This window comes from Oryzias latipes, chromosome 15 (assembly GCF_002234675.1).
Source record: "Oryzias latipes chromosome 15, ASM223467v1".
In the NCBI taxonomy this organism is placed as follows: Eukaryota; Metazoa; Chordata; class Actinopteri; order Beloniformes; family Adrianichthyidae; genus Oryzias; species Oryzias latipes.
In genome coordinates this window covers 23,103,303-23,125,551 of record NC_019873.2, presented here as the reverse complement: position 1 = coordinate 23,125,551, position 22,249 = coordinate 23,103,303, and the positions used below count along the sequence as shown (strand labels likewise).

Sequence of the window (22,249 nt, the reverse complement as noted above, 5' to 3'; positions counted from 1 at the left end):
AAGCAACAAGTTTACTGGTTGTTAATCATTATGGTAAGGTTCAAATGTAGTAAAAAACAAAAAAACAAACAAACAAACAAAAAAAAAGGGGCGGAGCCTGTCCACACACACACTGAAATGTATTAAACACACCTGCTAGCTGCAAAAATGTCCACCTGTCGACATGTACACAAAACAGATAGTGTTCACACGCATACTTATGCCTTAAAACCAACTAGTGTGAAATATTTCAGTCATTCAGTCATGCAAACTGTTAGTGCAAAGGTGAGCTAACACCAGTGCTCAGGTGAGTGTTTATGTTCTTCTAAAATGGGTGGTGGAACGTGAAAAGAAGGAGGGAGAGTGCCCAGCCATCCCCACCCCAAAACCCCCACCGCAGCAGCAGCGGCAGCCGGAATCCCCCCAACGCCACACGGGAACCGGCAGGGAACAACCGCCGCCCGGGCGACCAAGCCCGCCACCCAGGCCAGGGCCAGCAGGGCCGCCGCAAGGCCCCCAGAGCCAGAGGCCAGGGAGGCACGGAGGGAAAGACAGCGCCGCCCCAGCCCAACCAGGAGAGCAGCCCCCCCGCCGCGCCGGGAGAACCCAACGCAGGGCCCCACCGGAGAAGGACGCCCACAGCCCCAAACGAGCACCCCACCACCACCCAGGAGTTCCGGGCATCCCCCCGCCCCAACCCCAGATACGGGGTTGGGGCGGGGGGATGCCCGCTCCGCACTCCAGGCAGCCATCCGCCCGGCCCACGGTTGGTCCAGGGAGGAGCGAGGCAGGGGCCCGCCGCCCCCGCCCAGGAGGGGGGAACCCCGGGGAAAAAAGAGGGCCCACAAGGGGTGTTATAAATATGGCCCGACCAGGCTCGGCCACAGTTGGAAATTTGGCGGGGCCCAGCACTCAGGAGCGAGGACCAGAACCCACCCCCCAGGGACCAGACACCCCCGGCTCAGATGTAATGTGAACCCCCTCACCGTGCGGAGAGAGCACCGCCGGGCCCAGGAAGCCGGCACCCCGGGGACACGGCCGCCGTTGCAAAGGGGCCCGTACCCCCCACCAGGGAAGAGGCAGGGGACAGATGGACCCAGGTCCCACCTTCCTTGCAAAATGTGTGTGCGTGTATGTGTGTTTGAGAGGGTGTGTGTGTGTTTATGTTGGGATGTATATATTGAGGGGGGAGGGGTGTGTGTACTAAGGGGGGTGCAGTTAAAATTGGCGGGTAGGGCACTAAGGGGACATCTCCTGATTACTCACAGTGACGTCCCCTCACCCTCCCCACCAAGGGGCCCTAAATGTCTAAGGTGCGGTTAAAATTGGCGGGTAAGGTGCTAGGAGGACATCCGCTGCTTGCTGGCAGTGATGTCCAAGCACCCCCCCTACCAAGGGCCCTACATGTCTAAGGTGCAAATAAAACCGAAAGAGGGGGGGCCCACTCCATACGGTACCCATAGGAGGGGGGCCACTGCCTAGTAAACCCCCCTCCCAAGGCTCATCGCAGGCTAAGCCCCCCACCCCCTCACCCTATTATGAGGTTATATGAGGAAGGGGGTAAGTTGGGGACAGCTGATAGACTGTCCCCCGGTGGTCAAACAGCCGTCCCCCCCCCCCCCCCCCCCCCAGCAAGGGGGCCAGGCCCACCCAGCCCAGGGGCCCCACACCCGGAGGCGCCGACACCCCAGGCCCAGCACCACCCCCCCCCCACACAGAGAGAGAGGAGCCAGAAAGCGCCGGCCCCCCCCGGAGCAAGCCCAGGCCCCCACCCCCAAACGCCGGCCCTAAAAGAGCTCTGGTCAGGCCTCGACGGGACCGAGGCAGCCAACCGGCCGGGGAAACCGCCGATGGCCTCAGCGGAGGCCCCGACCCGTCAACCCCCCCTGCCCCGTACCAATAGTGACCCCCCCCCCCCCCCGAATGCCCCCCCACAGGACAAGGCCGACAAGACCCCCCACCCCACCCCCCCCCAGACCCCGCAGCCGAAGCGGATGACACCCAGAGCGACCGGGGGCCCCAAGAGGGTTGTCCCGTCCCGCCCCAGAGCCAGGGAAGGGCCGATCCCAGCCCCAGGTGCAGATGGGAAGCCCATCCAGCGCCGCTGACCCCCCCCCCCGAGCAGCGCCCCCCGCCAACCCCCCCCCCCAGCACAGGCAAAGGGACCACCCCCCCAAGCCAAGCCAGACCACCACCCCACGCACCCCCACACCCAAGCCCAGAGGACCACGCAGCGCCCCAGCCCGCCCCACCCAGGCGCCGGACCCGACCCCCCGACCAACGGAGCCCCCACCACCCCCCGCCAGGCACCGGAGGCCCCGACCCCCACCCCAGCCCACGGCAGAAGGGCAAGGAGCAGCGACGACCAGGCCCCCCCCACCCCCTAAGTCATGGAGTTAGCTATGGGAGACCAGAGAGACCGAATTCTTTCAAAGTTACTTGAACTTTGGGCTGACATTTTTTCCAAGCTGATATGATCAAGCAGCAGATTTCTGTGTTGACTTATATTTATATTTTTTTTGCTCTTCCAATTTATTAAAATAGTTTTTTTAGCAATGCAAAGAGTTATGAAAATGATAGAGCCTAATCCTCCTTCTACATCGATGGCACTCATGTCACCAAGCACACAAAGTGACGGTGAAGCTGTGATTGAAACCTTAAGCCAGACTGATAGATCGGCACATACCTGCTGCCAGAGAGCCTGGACAGGCGTGCAGAACCATAGTGCATGCATGTAATTGTCGGGTAGATTACTGTCACAGTGCTGACAAATGTCTGAGTTACTGAGACCCATCTTGAACATCCTCTGTCCAGTGTAGTAAATTCTGTGAAGAGTTTTGAAATGGATTAGCTGCAGATTTGGACTTTTTGTCATTTTAAAGGTGTTTAGACAAAGTTCTGACCAAAAACTTTCATCTGTGCTGATGCTCAAATCCGCATCCCATTTTGTTGTCGGAAGTGAAATATTGTTGTCTAAATTACATAAAAGTTTGTATATTTTGGAGAGAGTTTTATTCATTGAGAAATTGATCAGAGTGGTAACTACATCTGGTTGCTTTAAATCGTTGTCTCTGTATTTAAACTTTTTAGTAATAATTGATTTAAGTTGCTGATATTCCAAGAAGTTATATATTCCATGTTTGTCTTGAAGTTCCTGGGGAGTTATGAATCTTCTATTAATAATTACGTGCTCTAGTTGTTTTATGCCCCCTGCTTGCCAAGCTGGGAAGTGGATAATTTTTTTGTTTATGAGGATGTCTGGGTTGTTCCAGATGGGTGTCATTTTGCACGGTTGAATTGATGATTTTGATATTTTGAGAAATTCCCACCAGGCTGTTAAAGTGGCATCTATATTAATACTTTTGAAACAATCCTGTTTTTTAACTATTTGGCTAATAAATGGAAGATCTGACAGGTTGATCTTCCCACATAACGCCTGTTCCAAGTCTAACCATGAGTTGGTTTCTGGATTATTTTTTAACCATTTTAAGATGTATTGTAATCTATTTGCAAGAAAGTAATTGTGGAAGTTAGGTCATTCTAATCCTCCACAGCTTTTTGCAGATTTTAAAGTTTTTAGACTAATTCTTGCAGGTTTATTGTTCCATAGAAAGCTTGATATGGATGAGTCTAATGTTTTGAACCATTTTAATGGCGGTTGTGTGGGAATCATTGAGAAGAGATAATTAACTTTGGGTAAGATTTTCATTTTTACCGTGGCTACCTTGCCCATAAGGGACAAAGGCAGGTTGGTCCAGCGTGTTAGATCGTCCTGTATGTTTTTCAGTAATGGGGTGTAGTTTAGCTGCACCAGTTCTGATATTTTGGGGGAAAAATAAATACCTAGATATTTTATATTGCCTGATTTAACTGGTATTGTGAGTTTAAGCACTTAAATTTTTTTTTATTTTTATTTTTTATTGTGTATTGGTATTGTGAGTCTTTGCTCCGCATTACTGTTCAGTGGTAATAAAACAGATTTATTCCAATTAATGGAATAGTCTGATATAGAAGAGAATTCATTAATGATTGTTGCCGTTTCATTTACAGAATGTATATTACTTAAAAACAGTAATATGTCATCTGCATAGAGACTAATTTTATGATGGCTGTGTTTGGTTTTGATTCCTTTAATACTCTCATTCTGTCTTATTGCTGCAGCTAGAGGCTCAATAAATATAGCAAAAAGAGAAGGAGAGAGTGGGCAACCCTGTCTAGTTCCTCTTCCAAGAAAAAACCTGTTGGAAGTCTGTTTATTAGTTCTAACTGATGCATTGGGGTTGTGATATAATATTTTGATCCAATTGATGAATGATTCTCCAAACCCAAACTTATGGAGGGCATTAATGAGGAACTTCCAATTTACTCTATCAAAGGCTTTTTCAGCATCCAGTGATAGTATAGTCATTTCCTGTTTTTTGATGGTGGCAAAGTCTATTATGTTAACGAGTCTGCGGACATTATCATCCGAGTGTCTGCCTTTGATGAATCCAGTTTGATCAAAGTCAATTATGTGAGGAGTGACTTTTTCTATTCTCTGTGCTAGTGCTTTGCAGATAATTTTTACATCTGCATTAATTAAAGAAATGGGGTGATAGCTTGAAGGACTCGTGGGGTCTTTGTCTGGTTTTAGAAGAAGGATAATGTTGGCAGAGTTCATGTTAGGTGGTAGAGATTGGCTTTCATTGATAAATTTTACAGTTTTATAAAACGTTGGTGCCAGTTGTTCCCAGAATTCCTTATAAAACTCTGCAGGAAAGCCGTCAGGCCCTGGTGCTTTACCATTAGGCATAAGTAACAGAGCTTCGTGAAGCTCAGACAACGAGAGCGGAGAGTCTAATTTTGTGATTTGATCTTCGTTTAACTTGGGCAGGTTTATATTGTTGAGAAATGAGTTGATGCTTTGTTCTGATGGATTGATCTGTAGAGTGTATAAGTTTTGATAAAAGTCTTTAAACGCATTATTAATTTTTACCGGGTCATGGGTGACATTCCCTGTTTGGTCCATAATAGAAGTGATTGTTGATTTTTCTTTATTAATTTTAAGCTGATTAGCTAGGAATTTGCCAGATTTATTTGAGTTTTCATATCTTTCCAGTCGAAGCCTTTGTATCTGGAATTGTGTTTGTTTATTGATGATGTCATTTAACTGCAGCTTTAAATTTTTCAGGTCGCCCAGTATGTGTTCCTGTGCAGAAGCAGCATAAGCAGTCTCCAGGGTTTTGATTTTATTTTCTAGTTCTAATAAATCTGCTTTCTCTTTGCATTTTTTATGCGTTGAATAAGAGATGATTTTCCCTCTCATGACTGCTTTTGCTGCTTCCCAAAGAACACTTGGTGATATTTCAGAAATATCGTTGAATTCTAAGAAGGTTGCCCACTCTTTTTTAAAGAATTCAATAAATTCCTGGTCTTTTAACAGAGATGTATTAAACCTCCAGGTTGAACCCGAGGGTCTGGGTACTTCCCTTGAAATAGTAACAGAAACTGGTGCATGGTCACTGATAATAATTGGATGAATGTTGGAACTTTTAATTTCTTTCAAAAGGGAGTTACTGACTAATAAATAATCTAAACGAGAGTGTGAATGATGAACTGGAGAAAAAAAGGTGAACCCCTTAGTGCTTGGATGACATGAGCGCCAAGCGTCGCAGAGACCCAGATCATTTATGTACTGCTTTAGAATACTTGCAGACTGCCATGTACGCTGGTTTGCTGCTGTGCTGAGTCTGTCAAGTTCAGGGTCCAAAACAAGGTTGACGTCTCCTCCTATAATGATTGTGGAGTCAGAGTGAGCTGAGAGTGAGGTGAAGAATCTGTGAAAGAAGGAAGAGTCGTCAACATTAGGACCATAGATGCTGGCGATGCAATAGTCCTTATTCTGAATGGATATATTAATGATTACAAATCTGCCTTCTGGGTCAGTAACTGTATCCTTATGAGTAAATGTAACATTTTTATTAATCAGAACTGCAACCCCTCTTTGTTTGGAGTTGAAACTGGCAGAATACATAACTGGATACTGGGAACAGCACAGGAGATGACCAGCTGATAAAGATAAATGGGTCTCCTGCAGTAAAGCTATATCTGCTTTAAGATCATCCAGGTGATTTAACACTTTCAATCTCTTTGGCCCAGAACCAAGTCCACGCACATTCCAGCTAAAGATGTTAAGACTGTTCATAGTTGTTCTAACCGGGAGAGTGCAAGGCTAAATAGTGCGTGTGCCCGTCCGTGTGCGCGTGCACGCTGTGCGTTCCTGCTACACTGACAAGCGCTGTGCATTGTGGGTGAACGTGTCTTGGCTGTGAGTTGCATGTTGCGTGCGTCCTGTGTGAGCCTAAGTGAGGTTTTTGCAGTTTATCAACGTGTGTGTGCGGGATCGCGTGTGCATGCTCTTATGCTCGCTAGTATGCGCGCGCGCCCGTTCCGTGCATAAATAAATACTCACCGTGGTTGCGTTGACTTTACCTGATTCACATATGAGGACATGGGAAGGGGGGGGGACAAGAGAAAAGAGAGAGGAAAAGAGAAAGAACAAAAACAACGAAACAACAACAGAAACATGAATGTGAGAGAAAGAAAAAACACTTTTCCTGAGAGGTGTGGATTATTGATGATCCGATTATTTCCTATTCAATTAAATAAGTTTGCTGGTTTCTTCTGGGCAGCGCAGATGTCAGTGCGCCTCTGAAAGCCTTCAGCACAGCCAGGGTGTTACCTCTGGGTCCCGGAACAGCTTGCCGTTCACAAAAAGTTTATCAACGGCAACCACCGCACGGGCTCCAGCAGACAGGTGCTTCCTCCTCAGCGGGAAGAGGATTTTCCGCCGGCGGAGGATCTCGCCTGGAAACTGATCTTTGAAAGAAACAGCTTTTTACCTGCACCTTTTGTTTATAATGTTCAAATTTAGCAACAATAGGACGGGGACGCTGATTGTCCGGCCTCTTTCCTCCGAGCCGGTGAACCCTGTGAAAGGAGATCTTCTGGACCTCTTCCTTGGGGAGCTTCAGGTGGACCTCTATGAAGGACTTAACAATGTTCTCCGGGACTTCTCCTGCCTCTTCTGGAATCCCTGCGAACACTAGATTGTCCCTCATGCTCCTCGCCTGAAGATCCAGGAGGGTTTCCTTGATGGATCGGTTTTCCTCAGAGAGACGGACGGTGTCGTTGCTCAGGGTCTTCACGGCCTCTCTGAGGGCCTGGTTCTCCGCTGCGAGCTCCTGCACCTGCTGTTGGCTGAACTCCAGAGACTCTCACAGACCTTGGAATTCCTTATGGAGGATCTCCAGCAGATTTAAACGGCAATCAAGGCTGGAGAGCTTTTTATCAATTGAATCCAGGATATCACTCATGTTGCTGCCTGGAGAGGAGGCAGCCCCCGGGGAGTCTTCGGGACGGTTGCGTTTGGTGGACGGAGTGGCGGTGTTGGATTTCCTCATGAGGCAGGTATTGAAACACTCGTCGATGTAATTCTCCGGATCCTCCAGGTCCTCCGGGTCATCCAGGCTGGCAAATGCTTGACAAACTTTTTCTGATTTTTATTTTTTAACTTTCTGGATCATTTAAATATGGCGGTGTAATAAAATAAATCAAAAATGTTTGTTCACAACTTACGCGCCGCCAAGTAAACTCACCACACTCCTCTCGTCGGCTCTCGCGATACTACAGCATCACGTGTCCTCTCATTCTAGTATATACTTAAAGTAATTTATTATTGAAATACTTTTTGAGATTTTCACCTTTTTTTTTGTAAATCTGAGTAAGGTTTTTTTAGGATCCTCCTTAATTTTGTCTTTAATCCAAGATGAAAGTTATTGTTGCCTAAATCTCCTTTTTTTTGTTTGTCTTGTTCCTAAACTCTCCAGAAGAGTGAATTGGGATGCTATACATGTTTAATAACAGGTCCAGAAGGCAAAGGTCATACAGCATTACAGTTTTCTAAACACACTAGGATTATTATGATAATCAAAAAAAGTGATCTTAGAAATATTGTGGCAAAAGCAAAATTCAAGTCTATTTTGGATGGGAGTTTTTAATTTTATCTATGGTTTTTGCTTAAGCTGCTACTTAAAGAAAGTTAAGGGTTTAGTTGTATAAGTAGAATAGATATGACATCACTTTGTTTTACAGCTCTAAATGCCTAACTGCAGTGAGTTTCTGTCAGATGATTTGCTGATCGGAGCAGGCTCTGAGTACAGGATCAATAGAGATCGCAGATTTTTTGCTTCTTTATGGTCAGAAATGTTTTGCTTTCAAGTTTTTACAAAGGTAATAGTTCTGGCCTTTGTTTATTACTCAGGCGATAGCGGCTGGAAGGAACCGTGCAAAAGTTCAGTAGAAGCCTCTATTGTTTTGATACTCTGAGCACATTATAGCCCGGGGCAATATCCAGCCTGTTAAAAATCTGGCCCGCCAATCTGGATTAAATTGATTTGATAATCCTTGTTAAGGTTTTATTTTACCTGTAATTCTAGTGTTTCTTCGTAGATGGTGCACTACAAATAAGATATCTTTATTGAGGTGCTGAAAGTTATTCTGCATTTATTGGAAGATCTGTTGTTTTTCTAACATTCCTGTATGTTTTAGGAGAGTCATTTTTCCGATCATTTCAACAACACATGAACGCAGCATGTCTTTAAATTTGCGTTTTTCTCTAAGGGACTTCAACCCAATGGTGCAATTTGCACAAATATGAGATCAAATGTTAGACTTTTGAATAAAAAACTCAAAAATTCAGTTTTCAAATCCAAAATTTATATCTATTTAAATAGCTTTTCTATTGCTGCCCCTCAGTTTTGGAATAATATTCCTGCAGAACTTCGCATGATATCTGACCTTACACGCTTTAAATGTCAATTAAAAGCGTTTTTTTATTTTTATTTTGCATTCTTATTTATCTTTTATGTAATTTATTGAAAACTACTTTTTGTAATTGTATCCTGTTTTTGATTTTATTCTTAATTTGCCCAAGGAAAATTTCACAGCTATTTTCACCGGTTCCTGAATCGCTACCAACCGAAGTTTGTGCCCCTGCACAAAGAAATGGCGTCAGCTGACTCAGAAGCAGACAGATAATTTTCTGATACGCTGAGGAGGATAATCGCAGAGAATAATTATCATCCGGATGAATGAATGATGGAGGAAACTAGCCTCCTCTGGAAGAGGAGACCTTCTTGCACTTAATTAATGAAGGAGGAAGCACAGGTTCCTGGTTTTAAGGAACAGAGTGACCCCCTTATTGTGCATTATAAAGTACACTACGGCACAGTCTGTTGCTTTGAGTAAAAAAAAAACAAACCTCTTCTGTTGAGCAATGTTCCAATGTTCTTTACTAAAGGTTTTACAAAGCATCAGAAATGTTTCAGAAGGTTTTTTTAAGGGGGGTGGGCGGTGGTTCTGCGTATTTGCGGGTGTTTCTGGATCCTAACCTTTAAATATTGCGGGGGGAATACTGTAGATGTTTTAGTAAACTAAGCTTGCAAAACTTTCTATACCGTATAATGTTGTAGAAATAAATTCTAGATATCATTTTATGTTGCTCAGCTAAAATGTGACTGTTAACTTTACCCATTGATCAACAAGCCCTCATTATTTCAGTCAATTGTCTACATTCTTCTCTGGTGTCAGATATTTTATATTCTCAATTTTGTTTGGAACTTAAAAAAAAATCAAAGGTTTCTTCTCTTTATACTAATTTGTCTCCCAGACATTCAGTCTTTATCAGAAAATCCTCCTCACTGTGGTCGGTCTTCCATAAGCCTTTATGGAATAAAGGGTACTGTAAAAACACAAGGAACTTCACTGTTATGCATCCTTGCACAAAATTGTTTATCAAAATGCCCTTTGAACATGTTACCCTCACGTGACAGAGGCGTCCCTTAAACTTTATACACAGTGAGTTGATTGCGTTAAGGCTGTTATCAAGGATTTAATCATTAACAAGTTCACAGTAAGAGCAATTGTTTGTTCATCATCAGGTACAGTGAGAGACCTCTCACACACATGAGAAACTAATTAGGGCTGTACTTACTGAGTAATAACTTTATTACTTCCACACCCAATAAATCTTCTGGGTTTTTGCTATGATAAAATATTTGTCTGTAATATATCAAGTATCATTGCAGTCTTTGTTTATCAAGATATTTGTTTTTTCTTGGCATGACAGTAAATGCTTCTAAACTCTTCCTTTTTTGAGACTACAGTGGTTCCTAATTCTGCACAAATGTTTTCATAAATGTCTTTCTAATGCTTTATCAATTTAAAAATCCACAAATGTCCTCATACTGAACAAAAATGATTTAAAATGTGCTTTTGTGGAAAACGTGTTGGTGTTCCAATATACAGAACATTTCTGATATTCAGTCGGCATGTTTGCAGAGTATCACTTTTTTCTTCGAATTATTATAAGTAACTTTCTAGTGGTGTTAGAATTAATAAATTTACATTCCTACGATCCAACCAAATTTATTTGTTTGAGGCAAGTTGTTAATCAAGCTTTTGGCTAAAGATGTCCTGGATCAATTTTAGGTTTGTGAATCAGATCGTTCCACAAATTATGATGAATTGAATCGTTGTTAAGATGAATCCCTTCACCACTAGTAAGAGTGCAAACTCTTCACAAATTTCTCACTATCCTTTTTAATTGCAACTTATTTTTCAGATTTTTAACCATATTTTCTTGCAATGCAATTTTGCTTCTTGGACTGTCCTCTGCAGATGCTGCTGAGTTCAAACATGGATGGATTCCCATTCTGTCCACTGATCCTGCAGGTCTAGGGTTCTAATTCTCAATATTTGAGTCAAATTGTGCTTAGTTTTTTTATGTTAATGATGCTAAAAATATATAATTACCCGCCTACTCATATTTTATTTTTCCATTTCACTCAGATCATTCAGAACAGTCAGCAGCGTCGTTAACATTATCTCAGGATGAACCTGGAGATTTAGCTAATCATCTTTAACAGTGATCAACAAACAGAGAAACTATTAGGTCCATTAGGAAATGAATGGTTCTTTGATTAAGAAAAAGGGTATTTCAAAAAGAAAGATCAGTGGATCCAGCTGAACAACTTCTTCCCACTTATATTTGAGTCCAGATGTGAAGCAAGCAGCCTTGTTTTGAAGTCCAGCCCACCCCCCATCCCCCCTCCCAGCTCCCAGTGGGAACAAAAAAGCACCAGAACTGAGCAACCCCCCCCCCACCCCTCCATCTTCTTCTACATTCTCTCTTAAGTCACAAATTATTTTACATAAACATGAATCTTGTCCGGTTCTCAAGAATTCGATCGATTCTGGCCTTAGGTCTAAGTCTGGGTCTCCTCCAAATGTGAGTGTAGGAAATTAAAGGCAAAGTGGAAGCCCAACAGGAAAACCGGTCTAATTTGACCCCTCCCTTCTCTTCCCCAAATACGCCGCCTTTTTTTTCTTTTTTTGGGCTGTCTGCTCCACAACCTACTGAAGACTGCACTGTCACGCTTATGTAAGACTTTTTCTGTGCCACTGCATTAAGGTTTAACTTTACGGCCTTTATGGTTGAGGAATATCAGCGGGCTGGAACACATCTGGATTTCATCACTTCAGCTGTTGAATATTTTTCAAACCTGGATTTGGACAACTGGAGGTTCACCAGGGATTCCAACTCTAAACTTTGCGATCATTCAACCTTTTGGGGTTCACACTTTTTCTGACAAATCACTGTCAATCCAGTGAACTCTACACACAATGAGGTTGCATTTTTTTTTGTTTCTTCCCATAAGACTCATGGATCAAAGTCCCTTGAAGCCACATCCTGCAATTGTGCCTGAACAGTGGGTGGACAGAGGGAAGAAAAGCAGCGCTTGAGTCAAGCTCAGCAGCAGTGGAGCAGAGGACACGGGGCATCTGGTTGTCTAATAATTGAACGGCAGCTAAAGGCAGCACAGCGGATCATGTGCGCTGCCGCTCTGGAGGAGTACTGCGGGTCAGTCTTCTGGGTGAGTTGAAAAGGCAGATGTTGGTTTGGGAAGAAAAGAAGGAATGAGTATAAAGGGCTTTATTGTGGCATCTCCAGATGAAAAAACACTTTTACTTTTGATGTTCACCCATTTGATCTGAAACCAAACACCAAAGCATTTGGATGTTTTTTTTGATTAGTGAACATAGGAAAATTATTTCACAAAAGTTCATTGTTTCCATTTTTTTTTCTCTTTTTTTTTTGTCAGAGGCTTTGTTCAAGATCAAAACTGTGAGAGGAATCTGTTCCTACATGTTTCCATTCTTTATTTTAATACAAGTAAAAGCAAAACAAAATAATGTTGATCTTAACAAGTTTAAAATTCCTACAGTCTCATTCCTAATATAAAATGTGTTACATTTAAACCAAACAATTTGAACTTTACACCGCATGTAAAATTGTAATAAATAACAGATTGAACAAAATTTAACGGTGTCCAGACTGGAAGCGGAGGTTTTGTAGTGTGTGTGTGGGGGTGTGTGTGTGTGTGTGTGTGTGTATACATATATATGTAGTTTTAATTCTTCAAACATGTTCAAAACAATCATTTTTTGAAACTGAACAATTCGTTTTCTGTTCCATTTAGAATTTGAATGAATGAACTTACTTGTGCTTGACAGTTTCATACTTTTACATATAATTTCCTTTTACCAATAATTCTAGAATATGGAATATCTGGAGGTAAAACATCTCTAAAGAGCTTTGTTAGGATCGAGTCTGACAGATTTGTGAATGTTTAAAAAAAAAACATTGAAAAGGAAAGCAAAGTAAATAATGGATTACGTCAGGTCTTAAATTAAGCTCAAAAGCCATCGCATCAGATAACTGACTTTTATTGTCTGTGTAAAGAGCACGAACTATCGTTAACAAAAGTAAAAAAAAGTCAATAAACTCCTTGTTGCATTGAAAGGATCTGTCTTGCAGCTTTTTGTAAGTATGTATTTTGTAAATGGCAGAGAAGCTAAAAAGTCTCTGAAAGTATATATGTATATATATTTACATTTGATACACTGATTAGAGTTTCTGTGTATTTTTTGAATGCAAGAAAAATAATTTATTCTGTTATTTTAGTGTTTTATTTAAAATGATTATTATTTTTTTAAGTTATGAAAATGTTTAATAATAAAATATTGTTAAGTTGTTTATTTCATTCCTTGAACTTTTTGTTTTTTTGTGGGGATTTATTCCAAAGAGTGCTATGTATCATGAAGTACATAATTTAGAAATGTCTGAATCAAGACTTGATAAAACAAACACTTTGATCTGTTTGCTGCATTTTGGGAAATAAAAAGAAAACTTCTGTTTTTTGGTGCAGTGGGTGCACTGAACATGCTTGCTTTAATTTTGATGCATTGGGCAAGCTTTTTAATAATAAAAAGAAAGAGATATGAGTAAAGAAAAAGTAGGATAGAACCTAAGAAAAATAAGTTGTAAAACTACATTGACTGTATGGTTTCTACGTTTAAAGTACAAAGAACTTGATAATCTCAGTGAATCTGACTACCGGTAGTTTTGAGGTAAAGGTTGAAAATCATTTTAACATTTTGCATGCAAAGCTAAACTTGCACAATTCTTCACAAATTAAACATTTAAACAGTGTTCTTAGCACCAGTACGACATGAGGTAAAATGGTGAAACGGTATTATAAATTTAACATGTTAAACCATTTAAACAATCCTTGATTTCTTAAGAAAATTAATAATGACTGGTTGGTGATCAGGTCTCCCTGGTCTTCAACGATTACTATGTTTTTATAGTCAATGCGATTCTCAAACACTTGTTGTTGATTGTTCATTTGTGTGTCACCAGAATGCTTCATATCTGGATCGGGAGGATCCAGATCTGCCAAAATGCGTGGAGCAGACCGTGCTGGTGTGGATCCCTCTGGGGTTCCTGTGGCTCTTTGTTCCTCACCACCTCATGTCCCTCTGCAGAAGAACCAGAGTAAACACAAAACACTTGACCAGGCTCTATCTATGTAAACAGGTAACACAGACAGACAAATACAAACATCTCTTTTATGATTATATGATGTTGAGAGGAAGATAAAGCTTATCTTGGGCAGAAGCACCCTCAACGTGTTCTTCTTTGACTCCCTTCTCTTCAGTTTGTGGTGGCTCTGTTGTTCCTGACAGCCATCGCGGGCTTGGCGGTCACATTAGGAGAGGATTTTGGTCCAAGTAGCTCAACAGTTAAAAATGCACCTGTTTACTACACAAATCCTGTGCTCTTTGCTGTGACATGGGTAAATAATTAACATTGTTGACAAATATTTGCTTGATTGCTCAACTCAATTCAGGGTCTTTAATTTTTTTAATCTATTTTTAATGTTGACATGTCTCCTTTGTTAGATCCTTGTGCTGCTGTGTCAGGAAGGAGTGAGGCGGAGGGAAGGAGCCGTGGACTCTGCCAGCCTTTTTCTTTTCTGGCTGTTGCTGGTTCTGTGTGACGTTTTCACTTTCCAGACTCTCATCAGAGACGCACTAAAACTGGTATGAACATAGACCACAAAGGAAGTTGTTAGCAAGGAGAATTAAATGTATGGATGCTCTTTTGTACGTGCGTCACTTTTTTTATCCCCATCATCTTTGTTTTCAGGGAGAAGTCAGTGATATCCCTCGATTTAGCCTTTTCCACATTTCTTTTGGGTTGGAATTGGTTGCACTTGTCCTCTCTGCTATAGCTGATATCACCCCAGAGGCGAGGGAACGGGCAAAAAGGGTATTCCTCATACGGTCACTAATATGTTTTCACCATTATTCATCTTTACCTGTGTGATGTTTGTCATTTCCTCTTCCCACCTCAGAATCCAGAAATAGGTGCGTCATTTCTGAGCAGAATCACCTTCAACTGGTTCAACAGGTAGATTCTTCATTCAGTAAAATCCAAGTAAACATCCATCAGGGTACTCTATAGTATCCTTTACTTTCGTTTTTATTTGCAGCATGGTTGTGACGGGCTACAAGCGACCTCTGGTTCAGGAGGACATGTGGGATCTGAATGAGAAAGATGGCACCTCTTACCTCAGCCAACGTTTTCAGCACCACATGGATTTTGAGTTAGCTGCGGCTCGAGTTCGGTATCAGAACAAGTTGAAGAAACATCTCGTGATACACAAAGGAAGGTCTCAGGCAGAAGCCTCTGAAAATGGCATTTCCAACGGTTTGGGGAAAGGTGTGAGTCGGGATGCTCTGATGATGGTGAGAACAAAGAACATAAAAAAACACACACACACTTGTGAACGGCTGCTTTTTTCTTGAAGTGTAGAATCTGTAAATGTGTTCCTGAAGACTCTTCTCATATTTAAGGAGGACAAAGGAAAAAGCACAGAAAAGAAAAAGAAGAAAAAGGAAAAGAAGGAAGAAGACTATCCCAATTCATGGTTGCTTTCGACTATGTATAAAACGTTCAAATGGCTTCTGATAGAATCGGCATTCTTCAAACTTCTGCAGGACTTGCTGGCTTTTGTCAGTCCTCAACTCCTTAAGTAAGTGAGATTTTGTGCTTTTTCATTTGTTTTGGATGTTCGTAACCTTGTTTTACTAAATTTTACTTGAATCTCTACTTATACTTCAGTTAATGATCACTGTATTTAATTAAGCAAATTTGATTTAAGTGACATTTTAGTTTTATTTTCTGTCTTTTTATTCTATGCATTTCATCTTTTCTGTAATGAGTTTGATAAATATGTGTAAATTCTTTATTGCTTTGACTACAATGCTTGAAATAAATCAATAAAATCAAAAAAAATCAAAAATCAATCTATTGTAATACAAAAAGGTAAGTCTAGGTTAGTTTATTTTTAGTCAATAAAGCAGTTTTTACTGTTGAATTATGGCTTCACTTTGCTGTTCCTTTATCACTAACATCACTAATTCCACTTCTGAGATCGTATTTTCTTTTACATTTTTCTTAAAATACGCTGTTTTTTTGCTTTCTTTAATAAAAAGTACTTTGTTCTTTTTTTAGGTACATAGTAAAGCCAAAATCTTTGTGTTTGCAGTGTTTTAGTCTTCTTTTTTGCTCTTATGACTCTCAATTTCAAAAAGCCTCAAACGATTTGTACTGATCTTCAACAAGCAAAAGCTTTCAGTCTTTACTCTCCCCTGAACTCAGGTGCAAAAATGTTGGTCCTTTTTAAAAAAAAAAATGTTTTAACCAAAAGGTGAATCTTAAGAGCAATCGAGAAACTGTAACTTTCTGAGCCTATGTTTCTAACTACATTGGCAGTACTGTTTAAAAATATTAATGGAAATGTTGCATCCGTTCCACCTGAGTGGTTTGAAGTAACCTTGTCTGACCTTGTAAATGTCCAGAGACAGTTTAACTATTTACTGTTCATTGATTTGTTTAATTATTAACTGACAGTGCCAGGCAGAGGGACACATGTGAAGAGGGGGGAATGAGCATAAAACATGCCACAAACAAAACCATGGTGTTGATGAAATCATTGAATGTAACCACATGCTTTAAAAATGCCTCTTTTACCCTGATTGTTTCTTTAGGTTGATGATCTCCTTCACACAGAACCCGAACAGTTTTGTCTGGGAAGGTTACATGTATGCGGTGCTGCTACTGCTGGTGGCCATTCTGCAGTCTCTGTTCCTGCAGCAGTATTTCCAGCGTTGCTTTGTGCTGGGAATGAAGGTCCGCACTGCTGTGATGGCTGCTGTCTATAAAAAGGTAAACATGTTTTACAATTTAAACAGGAAGAGAAATAAAAACACTTTTTCTCTTTAAATCTGACAACATTTTTGCTACCGTGCCTAAAATATGCCATTTCAGTTGAATTTGGAGAACATAACTCACTAATCCATAAAATGGTCAACAGCAGAACTTTAGTGGACAAAACAAATTACTACTAGTAGTTTTTGACACCCAATAAAGAGACTTGGCAGGCAGTTATTAGGCTGAAAATCTCTTTCACGAATGTATGCCATGAAAACAATGTCACTATATAGAGGGAAAATTGCCTGACATGTCATTTATGGGTGTTCTGCAGTTCCACAATAGCCGGTTAATGAGCTGTTCAATGTTGTGTGTTGTTGTGTTCAGCTGTAATTACACACTTGAATACCAGGTAGAATTTCTCTCTAATGACTTAGAAGGTTGCTGTGCTTCCACGAGTCAGCGATTTCTAAGCTAAAAGGAGTAAACGTTTCTGTTAGTCCTGATCTACTGAGTAAGTGCATATTTCAGAATCAGACAACCTCCCTTTCTTACATTTTTTTTTCCTTTCCTCTCGTTTTTAAGGCTCTGGTAGTGTCTAATGACACTCGTAAGGAGTCAACAGTTGGGGAAACGGTGAACCTCATGTCAGCAGATGCCCAGCGCTTCAACGACGTGACCAACTTCATCCACCTGCTGTGGTCCTGCCCTCTGCAGATTATTGTGTCCATTGTTTTCCTGTGGCTGGAGCTGGGACCTTCGGTGTTAGCAGGCCTGCTAGTTATGGTGCTAATGGTCCCCATCAATGGACTACTTGCCACACAGGCCAGGAAATACCAGGTTGGAAAGATGAATTAGTCACGATTGGTGTAACGTACTTTGCACTGAGAGTAATTGCAATAATTGATTTGGAAAATAAGGTAAAAAAAAGAGGGACTTATTCTCTTTGATGGGATAAATAGTGAAAAGGATAATCCACTATAGTGGGAGTAAATAATATTTTTCTTTAACAATAGGATTGTTCTCTGCATTCTAATTCCAATATTTAGGTCACTGATATGATAGATTTAGAAAAATGGAAGACTCAGTTAACTCAGTGAATCCAGATGTAATGTAAAATCTCCAGCTGTTTAATGCCCATAAGACATCACAAATATTGAAGTGAAGCCTCCAGGATTTTATTGACCAAAGAAATTAATTTAAAAAAAGTCTAAGTTTTAAATCTTGCATTTTTTTAAATTTTGGAATACTTTACATTTTTGTGAAATAAAAACACCATGCTTGACATAAAACATGAAGTCCGCAGACATTAGAAAAGAGCTTCTGCCTAAACCAGATTTTTTTAACTTGATGTTGGAAGTTCACATTCCTCCCACGAATGTAACAAAACCTGTTATTTTATCTTTGTGTGAAGTTAATTTTGCAATATGTGCTGTTTTCAGGTGCAAAACATGAACTTCAAAGACAAGAGAATGAAAATCATGAATGAATTACTCAATGGGGTCAAGGTGAGTGCACTCATTGATTCTGTTGAGGTTTATGTTTGACATGTTTCCTTCATGAACTGTGTTACTAATTGAAACATGTATAAAATAGTAATGTCAGTTTACAATTTTAGCAGAATTTGTATTTCTAAATGAAATGTAAAAAGAAAAAGAACATTTTCCTTTTTACCATGGCATCCCTTACCATGTCCCTCTTTGTCTTCCATCCTACAGATTCTGAAGCTGTTTGCATGGGAGCCCTCCTTTCAGTCTCAGGTTGAGTCCATTAGGGGTGAAGAGCTGAAGGTCATGAAGAAGTTTGCTTATTTGTCCTCAGTTTCTACATTTATCTTCAGCTGTGCTCCTGCTCTGGTTTGTTATTATAATAAATTTATGAGCATGGTTTCTACACCTGTATTTTCCCTCATGGTGTTTGCATCGTTTCACTTGCAGGTTTCTTTGGCTTCCTTTGCAGTATTTGTTCTCGTAAGCCCTGACAACATTTTAACGGCTGAGAAAGCTTTCACTTCCATCTCGCTCTTCAACATTCTTCGGTTTCCCCTCGCCATGCTGCCCATGCTAATTGCTTCTATTGTGCAAGTAAGGAAAAGTTGAACATTCACCATCCATATGCAGCTAACTTATAATTAAAGCCCTCATAATTTTCCTCTGGCATTTTAGACAGGAGTGTCTAAAAAGAGACTGGAGAAGTTTCTTGGAGGTGAAGATCTTGAACCTGACATTGTGCGGCATGACCCCAGCTTTGGTAGGTTTGCGATCACAATACTTGCTTTCCTCCCAGCTGTGTAGAGAACATTTGACTGAAAAGTGTGTCTGTTTTCATCTGCTAGACTCAGCCGTCAGCGTACGAAACGGTTCCTTCTCTTGGGAAAGGGATGCAGAGCCTCTCCTGAAAGAGTATGCTTGTTTTTTTTATTCAACGATAAAGCTTCCTCATATTGCAGTGAAATGCTGCCAAATGTTTGTTCATATTGTGTTTTTTTTTGGTGTTGAACATATTCATTCTGTCTGTCAGTGTCTCACTGGACATTGAACCTGGCCGTCTTGTAGCTGTAGTGGGAGCTGTTGGCTCAGGGAAGTCTTCTCTAATGTCAGCCCTGCTGGGGGAAATGCACTGCACTGAAGGCTTCATCAACATCAAGGTGACTAGAGTTAGGAAAAGGAACATTTTTTTGCTGAGTTAAAAATATTTTTCTTTTAGTTTTCTTAAAGAATCACCCTGATAAGAATTTGAGTTTTTGGTGTTTTTAATATGTTCTTGTGGCATTTTTCTGATGATGGAGGACATAAAGAAACTCAAGCTTAAAATTGCATTTCTTATTTCTTTAATCAAATCAATGTGAATCAGGAGCAGATGGAAAACATACCGTTGGAAAAAGCTTGTGGGTGTGACATAGAAGCTACTATGGCAACCCATAAACTTCCTGCTCCGTCTCATTCTATGCATCCACTTATAGACGACTAGATCCACGTACATCTTCGTTTTCCTCATCTGGGGCCTCATTTATAAACGTTGCGTACGCACAAAAGAAGGCGTACGCCACTCTCTACGCAGTAGTTGATATTTATAAAAAGCAAACTTGACGGGAAAATGTGCGGTCCTTCACGCAAGCTCTGACCCAGGCGTACGCACAAAAACGGGTGAAATGAGAAACGGCGACGCCGTCGGCAGATGGCAGAAACACGTGAAAGTGAAAATGACAATACTGCCTCTCATAAATAACATGAAGACTTCACAAAGCAAGTCTTACAATTAACAGCCTACACGAACACCCGTTTGATCGATCACCAGTGAAAAAAGAAAATCAAACGAAAACTACAACAGAAATTCAAATGAACACTTATTTGCAAAAAGAAAAGTGAAATATGTTCTGCAATATTGGTATGTTGTGCAATTCATCCTCATAAATAATATAGTTAACAGAACGAAATAATGTACAAAACTGATATTCTCGTTAATGTGTCCGTCTGGCGGAGCAGATATAGGTGCGGGCGTGCGGACGCACTAATTGTCCATTGGGGAAAGTTGTTTTCATATTAAAACATTTCTTCATAAGCTATGGAATTATGGTATTCATGCATATGCCTTTAGTTTGTTTTATTTTTGATGAAACAAAGTAAGGCGAATGTCTCAGCCGTTCACAAATCAACAACAAGCAATTACATTTGCGCTGATCAATTTCCCCCCCCCCCCGAGGTCGTGAGGCTGCAGCATTACGGAGTCTGCCACCGTTCGCCACTCAAATGCCTTTTTGGCATTAGTAATGCCCACACTGTGCCCTCCAAACAACATTTTTCTCCTCTTTTCCACCTCGCCAACGATAACTTCTACTTCACATTGAGTGAAGTTCCGTGTTTTTGATTTCCTCTCTGTGTTTGCCATGATCTCGCAAGACATTAATATTCATTTGTGGGTGTTTCACGGACTATTTATGGGCAACTATGGGCGTGTCATGAAGCCGCAAAAGCTGCGCTGCATTTAGAATTGGTTGTGATTTATTAAGGGAAAGATGCGTAGGATGTGCGTGCGCACAGTTTTATAAATCCGAATATTTCTGTGCGTACGCACGTCCTATGTTTCATCCGTACGCCACTTCTGACGCAAATCCTACACAAAGTTTTATAAATGAGGCCCCTGAGCTGATATCTGGCTCCAAACTGTTCGGCTGGATTGCTCCAATTTTGTTCTGCCCGTAAAAGATAGTTCACTTAGTGGTGACGGGAAGGAAGGCTGGGTTTGCTCCAAGCCAAAACTGCAACATCATATTTAAAAGACCACTGGGGACATGTTTACTGTAGATTTAAAGATGATCACAGTGAGTCTTTAACTTTTTGTGGTACTGTGTTATGGATTCACATGGTTTTATCTTTTGTTATGTGCTACCAAATATTATTTCCTGTAGATTTAAAGATGACCTCAAAATGGGATCTGAATGAATCAATATAGAAAGTTTTTCCTTTATATTTATCAGAAGTGAAAAGAAAAAAGCAACATTTTTTTCTCAGAAAATACAACCCAAGTGGTTTTGGGTATTGAGAGTTTCTCACACCTTTTTTATTTTCTGGGAAAATGGCAGAAACACCGTCTCATTTTGTTGCTTTCTTTCTCTTCAGGGTTCCCTTGCATTTGTGCCACAACAAGCCTGGATTCAAAATGCTACTTTAAGGGATAATATCTTGTTCGGGTCTCCACATGAAGAAAAGAGATTCCAAGAGGTGATACAGGCCTGTGCCCTTGGACCTGATTTGAAGCTGCTGGCTGCAGGAGAACTCACTGAGATTGGGGAGAAAGTAAGCTTGAGGGTTTTACATGGAAAGGATTGATGACCTTTGTCTTTTTGTCTATAAATGCAAATACATGACCTTATGTTAGATGATTAAAGATATCTTTTGCCTTTTCTTGTTTTTTTATCTTTAGGGCATCAACCTGTCAGGAGGCCAGAAGCAGCGAGTGAGCTTAGCCAGAGCAGCTTACAGTCAGGCTGATATTTATTTATTAGATGACCCTTTGTCTGCCGTGGACTCGCATGTGGGAAAGCATCTGTTTGATAAAGTTATTGGACCAAACGGAGTTCTCAAACACAAGGTTAGTGCACTGTGTGTATGAATTCTTTTAAGGAGACACTTTTTAGAAATCTAGGCTTAAAAAACCTAAAACAAATTTTGTAGGTGTTTGTGTTATAAATGGTACAACAAAAACATAAAGCTTTAAAACTGAACTTCCAATATCCACATAAACCTGCCTTTAACTGATCTGACTGAGAGCTGTGTTTGTCTGCAGACCCGTATTCTGGTGACTCATGGAGTAAGCTTCCTGCCCTATGTGGATGAAGTTGTGGTTTTGGTGGATGGAAAGATCTCTGAGATTGGATCCTATAACAGCCTTCGGGCCAGCAAAGGAGCTTTTTCAGAGTTTTTGGACACGTATGCCAAAGAGCAGAACAATCAGACCAAGTCAGACAAAGGTATTTACAGTCTCCCCCATCGTCTGAAACATCAATTGAACATATTGCTGCGCTTTTTTAGCTTTAATCAGAGCCTCTAATTAAACATCCTTAATGTTATGTTGACAAACAGTGTTTGCTTTGTTTGATAAATACTC

At 41.0% G+C, this 22,249-nt stretch overlaps 1 protein-coding gene across 2 annotated transcripts in view; it reads left to right on the top strand.

Moving 5' to 3' along the window:
• Window positions 1–22,249, top strand: part of LOC101165337 (canalicular multispecific organic anion transporter 1) — a 46,103-nt gene that overhangs the window by 10,337 nt on the left and 13,517 nt on the right. Inside the window, exons 1-20 of one of the 2 annotated variants that reach the window (XM_011484472.3) lie at window positions 11,470–11,652; window positions 11,739–11,954; window positions 13,784–13,960; window positions 14,082–14,219; window positions 14,326–14,466; window positions 14,573–14,695; window positions 14,781–14,836; window positions 14,919–15,174; window positions 15,283–15,461; window positions 16,480–16,657; window positions 17,228–17,482; window positions 18,085–18,150; window positions 18,361–18,498; window positions 18,580–18,726; window positions 18,808–18,892; window positions 18,978–19,044; window positions 19,163–19,289; window positions 21,262–21,438; window positions 21,566–21,733; window positions 21,929–22,112. In XM_011484472.3, coding sequence (XP_011482774.1) covers window positions 11,910–11,954; window positions 13,784–13,960; window positions 14,082–14,219; window positions 14,326–14,466; window positions 14,573–14,695; window positions 14,781–14,836; window positions 14,919–15,174; window positions 15,283–15,461; window positions 16,480–16,657; window positions 17,228–17,482; window positions 18,085–18,150; window positions 18,361–18,498; window positions 18,580–18,726; window positions 18,808–18,892; window positions 18,978–19,044; window positions 19,163–19,289; window positions 21,262–21,438; window positions 21,566–21,733; window positions 21,929–22,112 — 2,707 coding nt within the window. In that variant the 5' untranslated portion in view covers window positions 11,470–11,652; window positions 11,739–11,909. Of the gene's footprint in view, window positions 1–11,469; window positions 11,653–11,738; window positions 11,955–13,783; window positions 13,961–14,081; window positions 14,220–14,325; window positions 14,467–14,572; window positions 14,696–14,780; window positions 14,837–14,918; window positions 15,175–15,282; window positions 15,462–16,479; window positions 16,658–17,227; window positions 17,483–18,084; window positions 18,151–18,360; window positions 18,499–18,579; window positions 18,727–18,807; window positions 18,893–18,977; window positions 19,045–19,162; window positions 19,290–21,261; window positions 21,439–21,565; window positions 21,734–21,928; window positions 22,113–22,249 lie in introns of those variants that run through there. The other variant, XM_020709601.2, reaches the window with a different exon arrangement.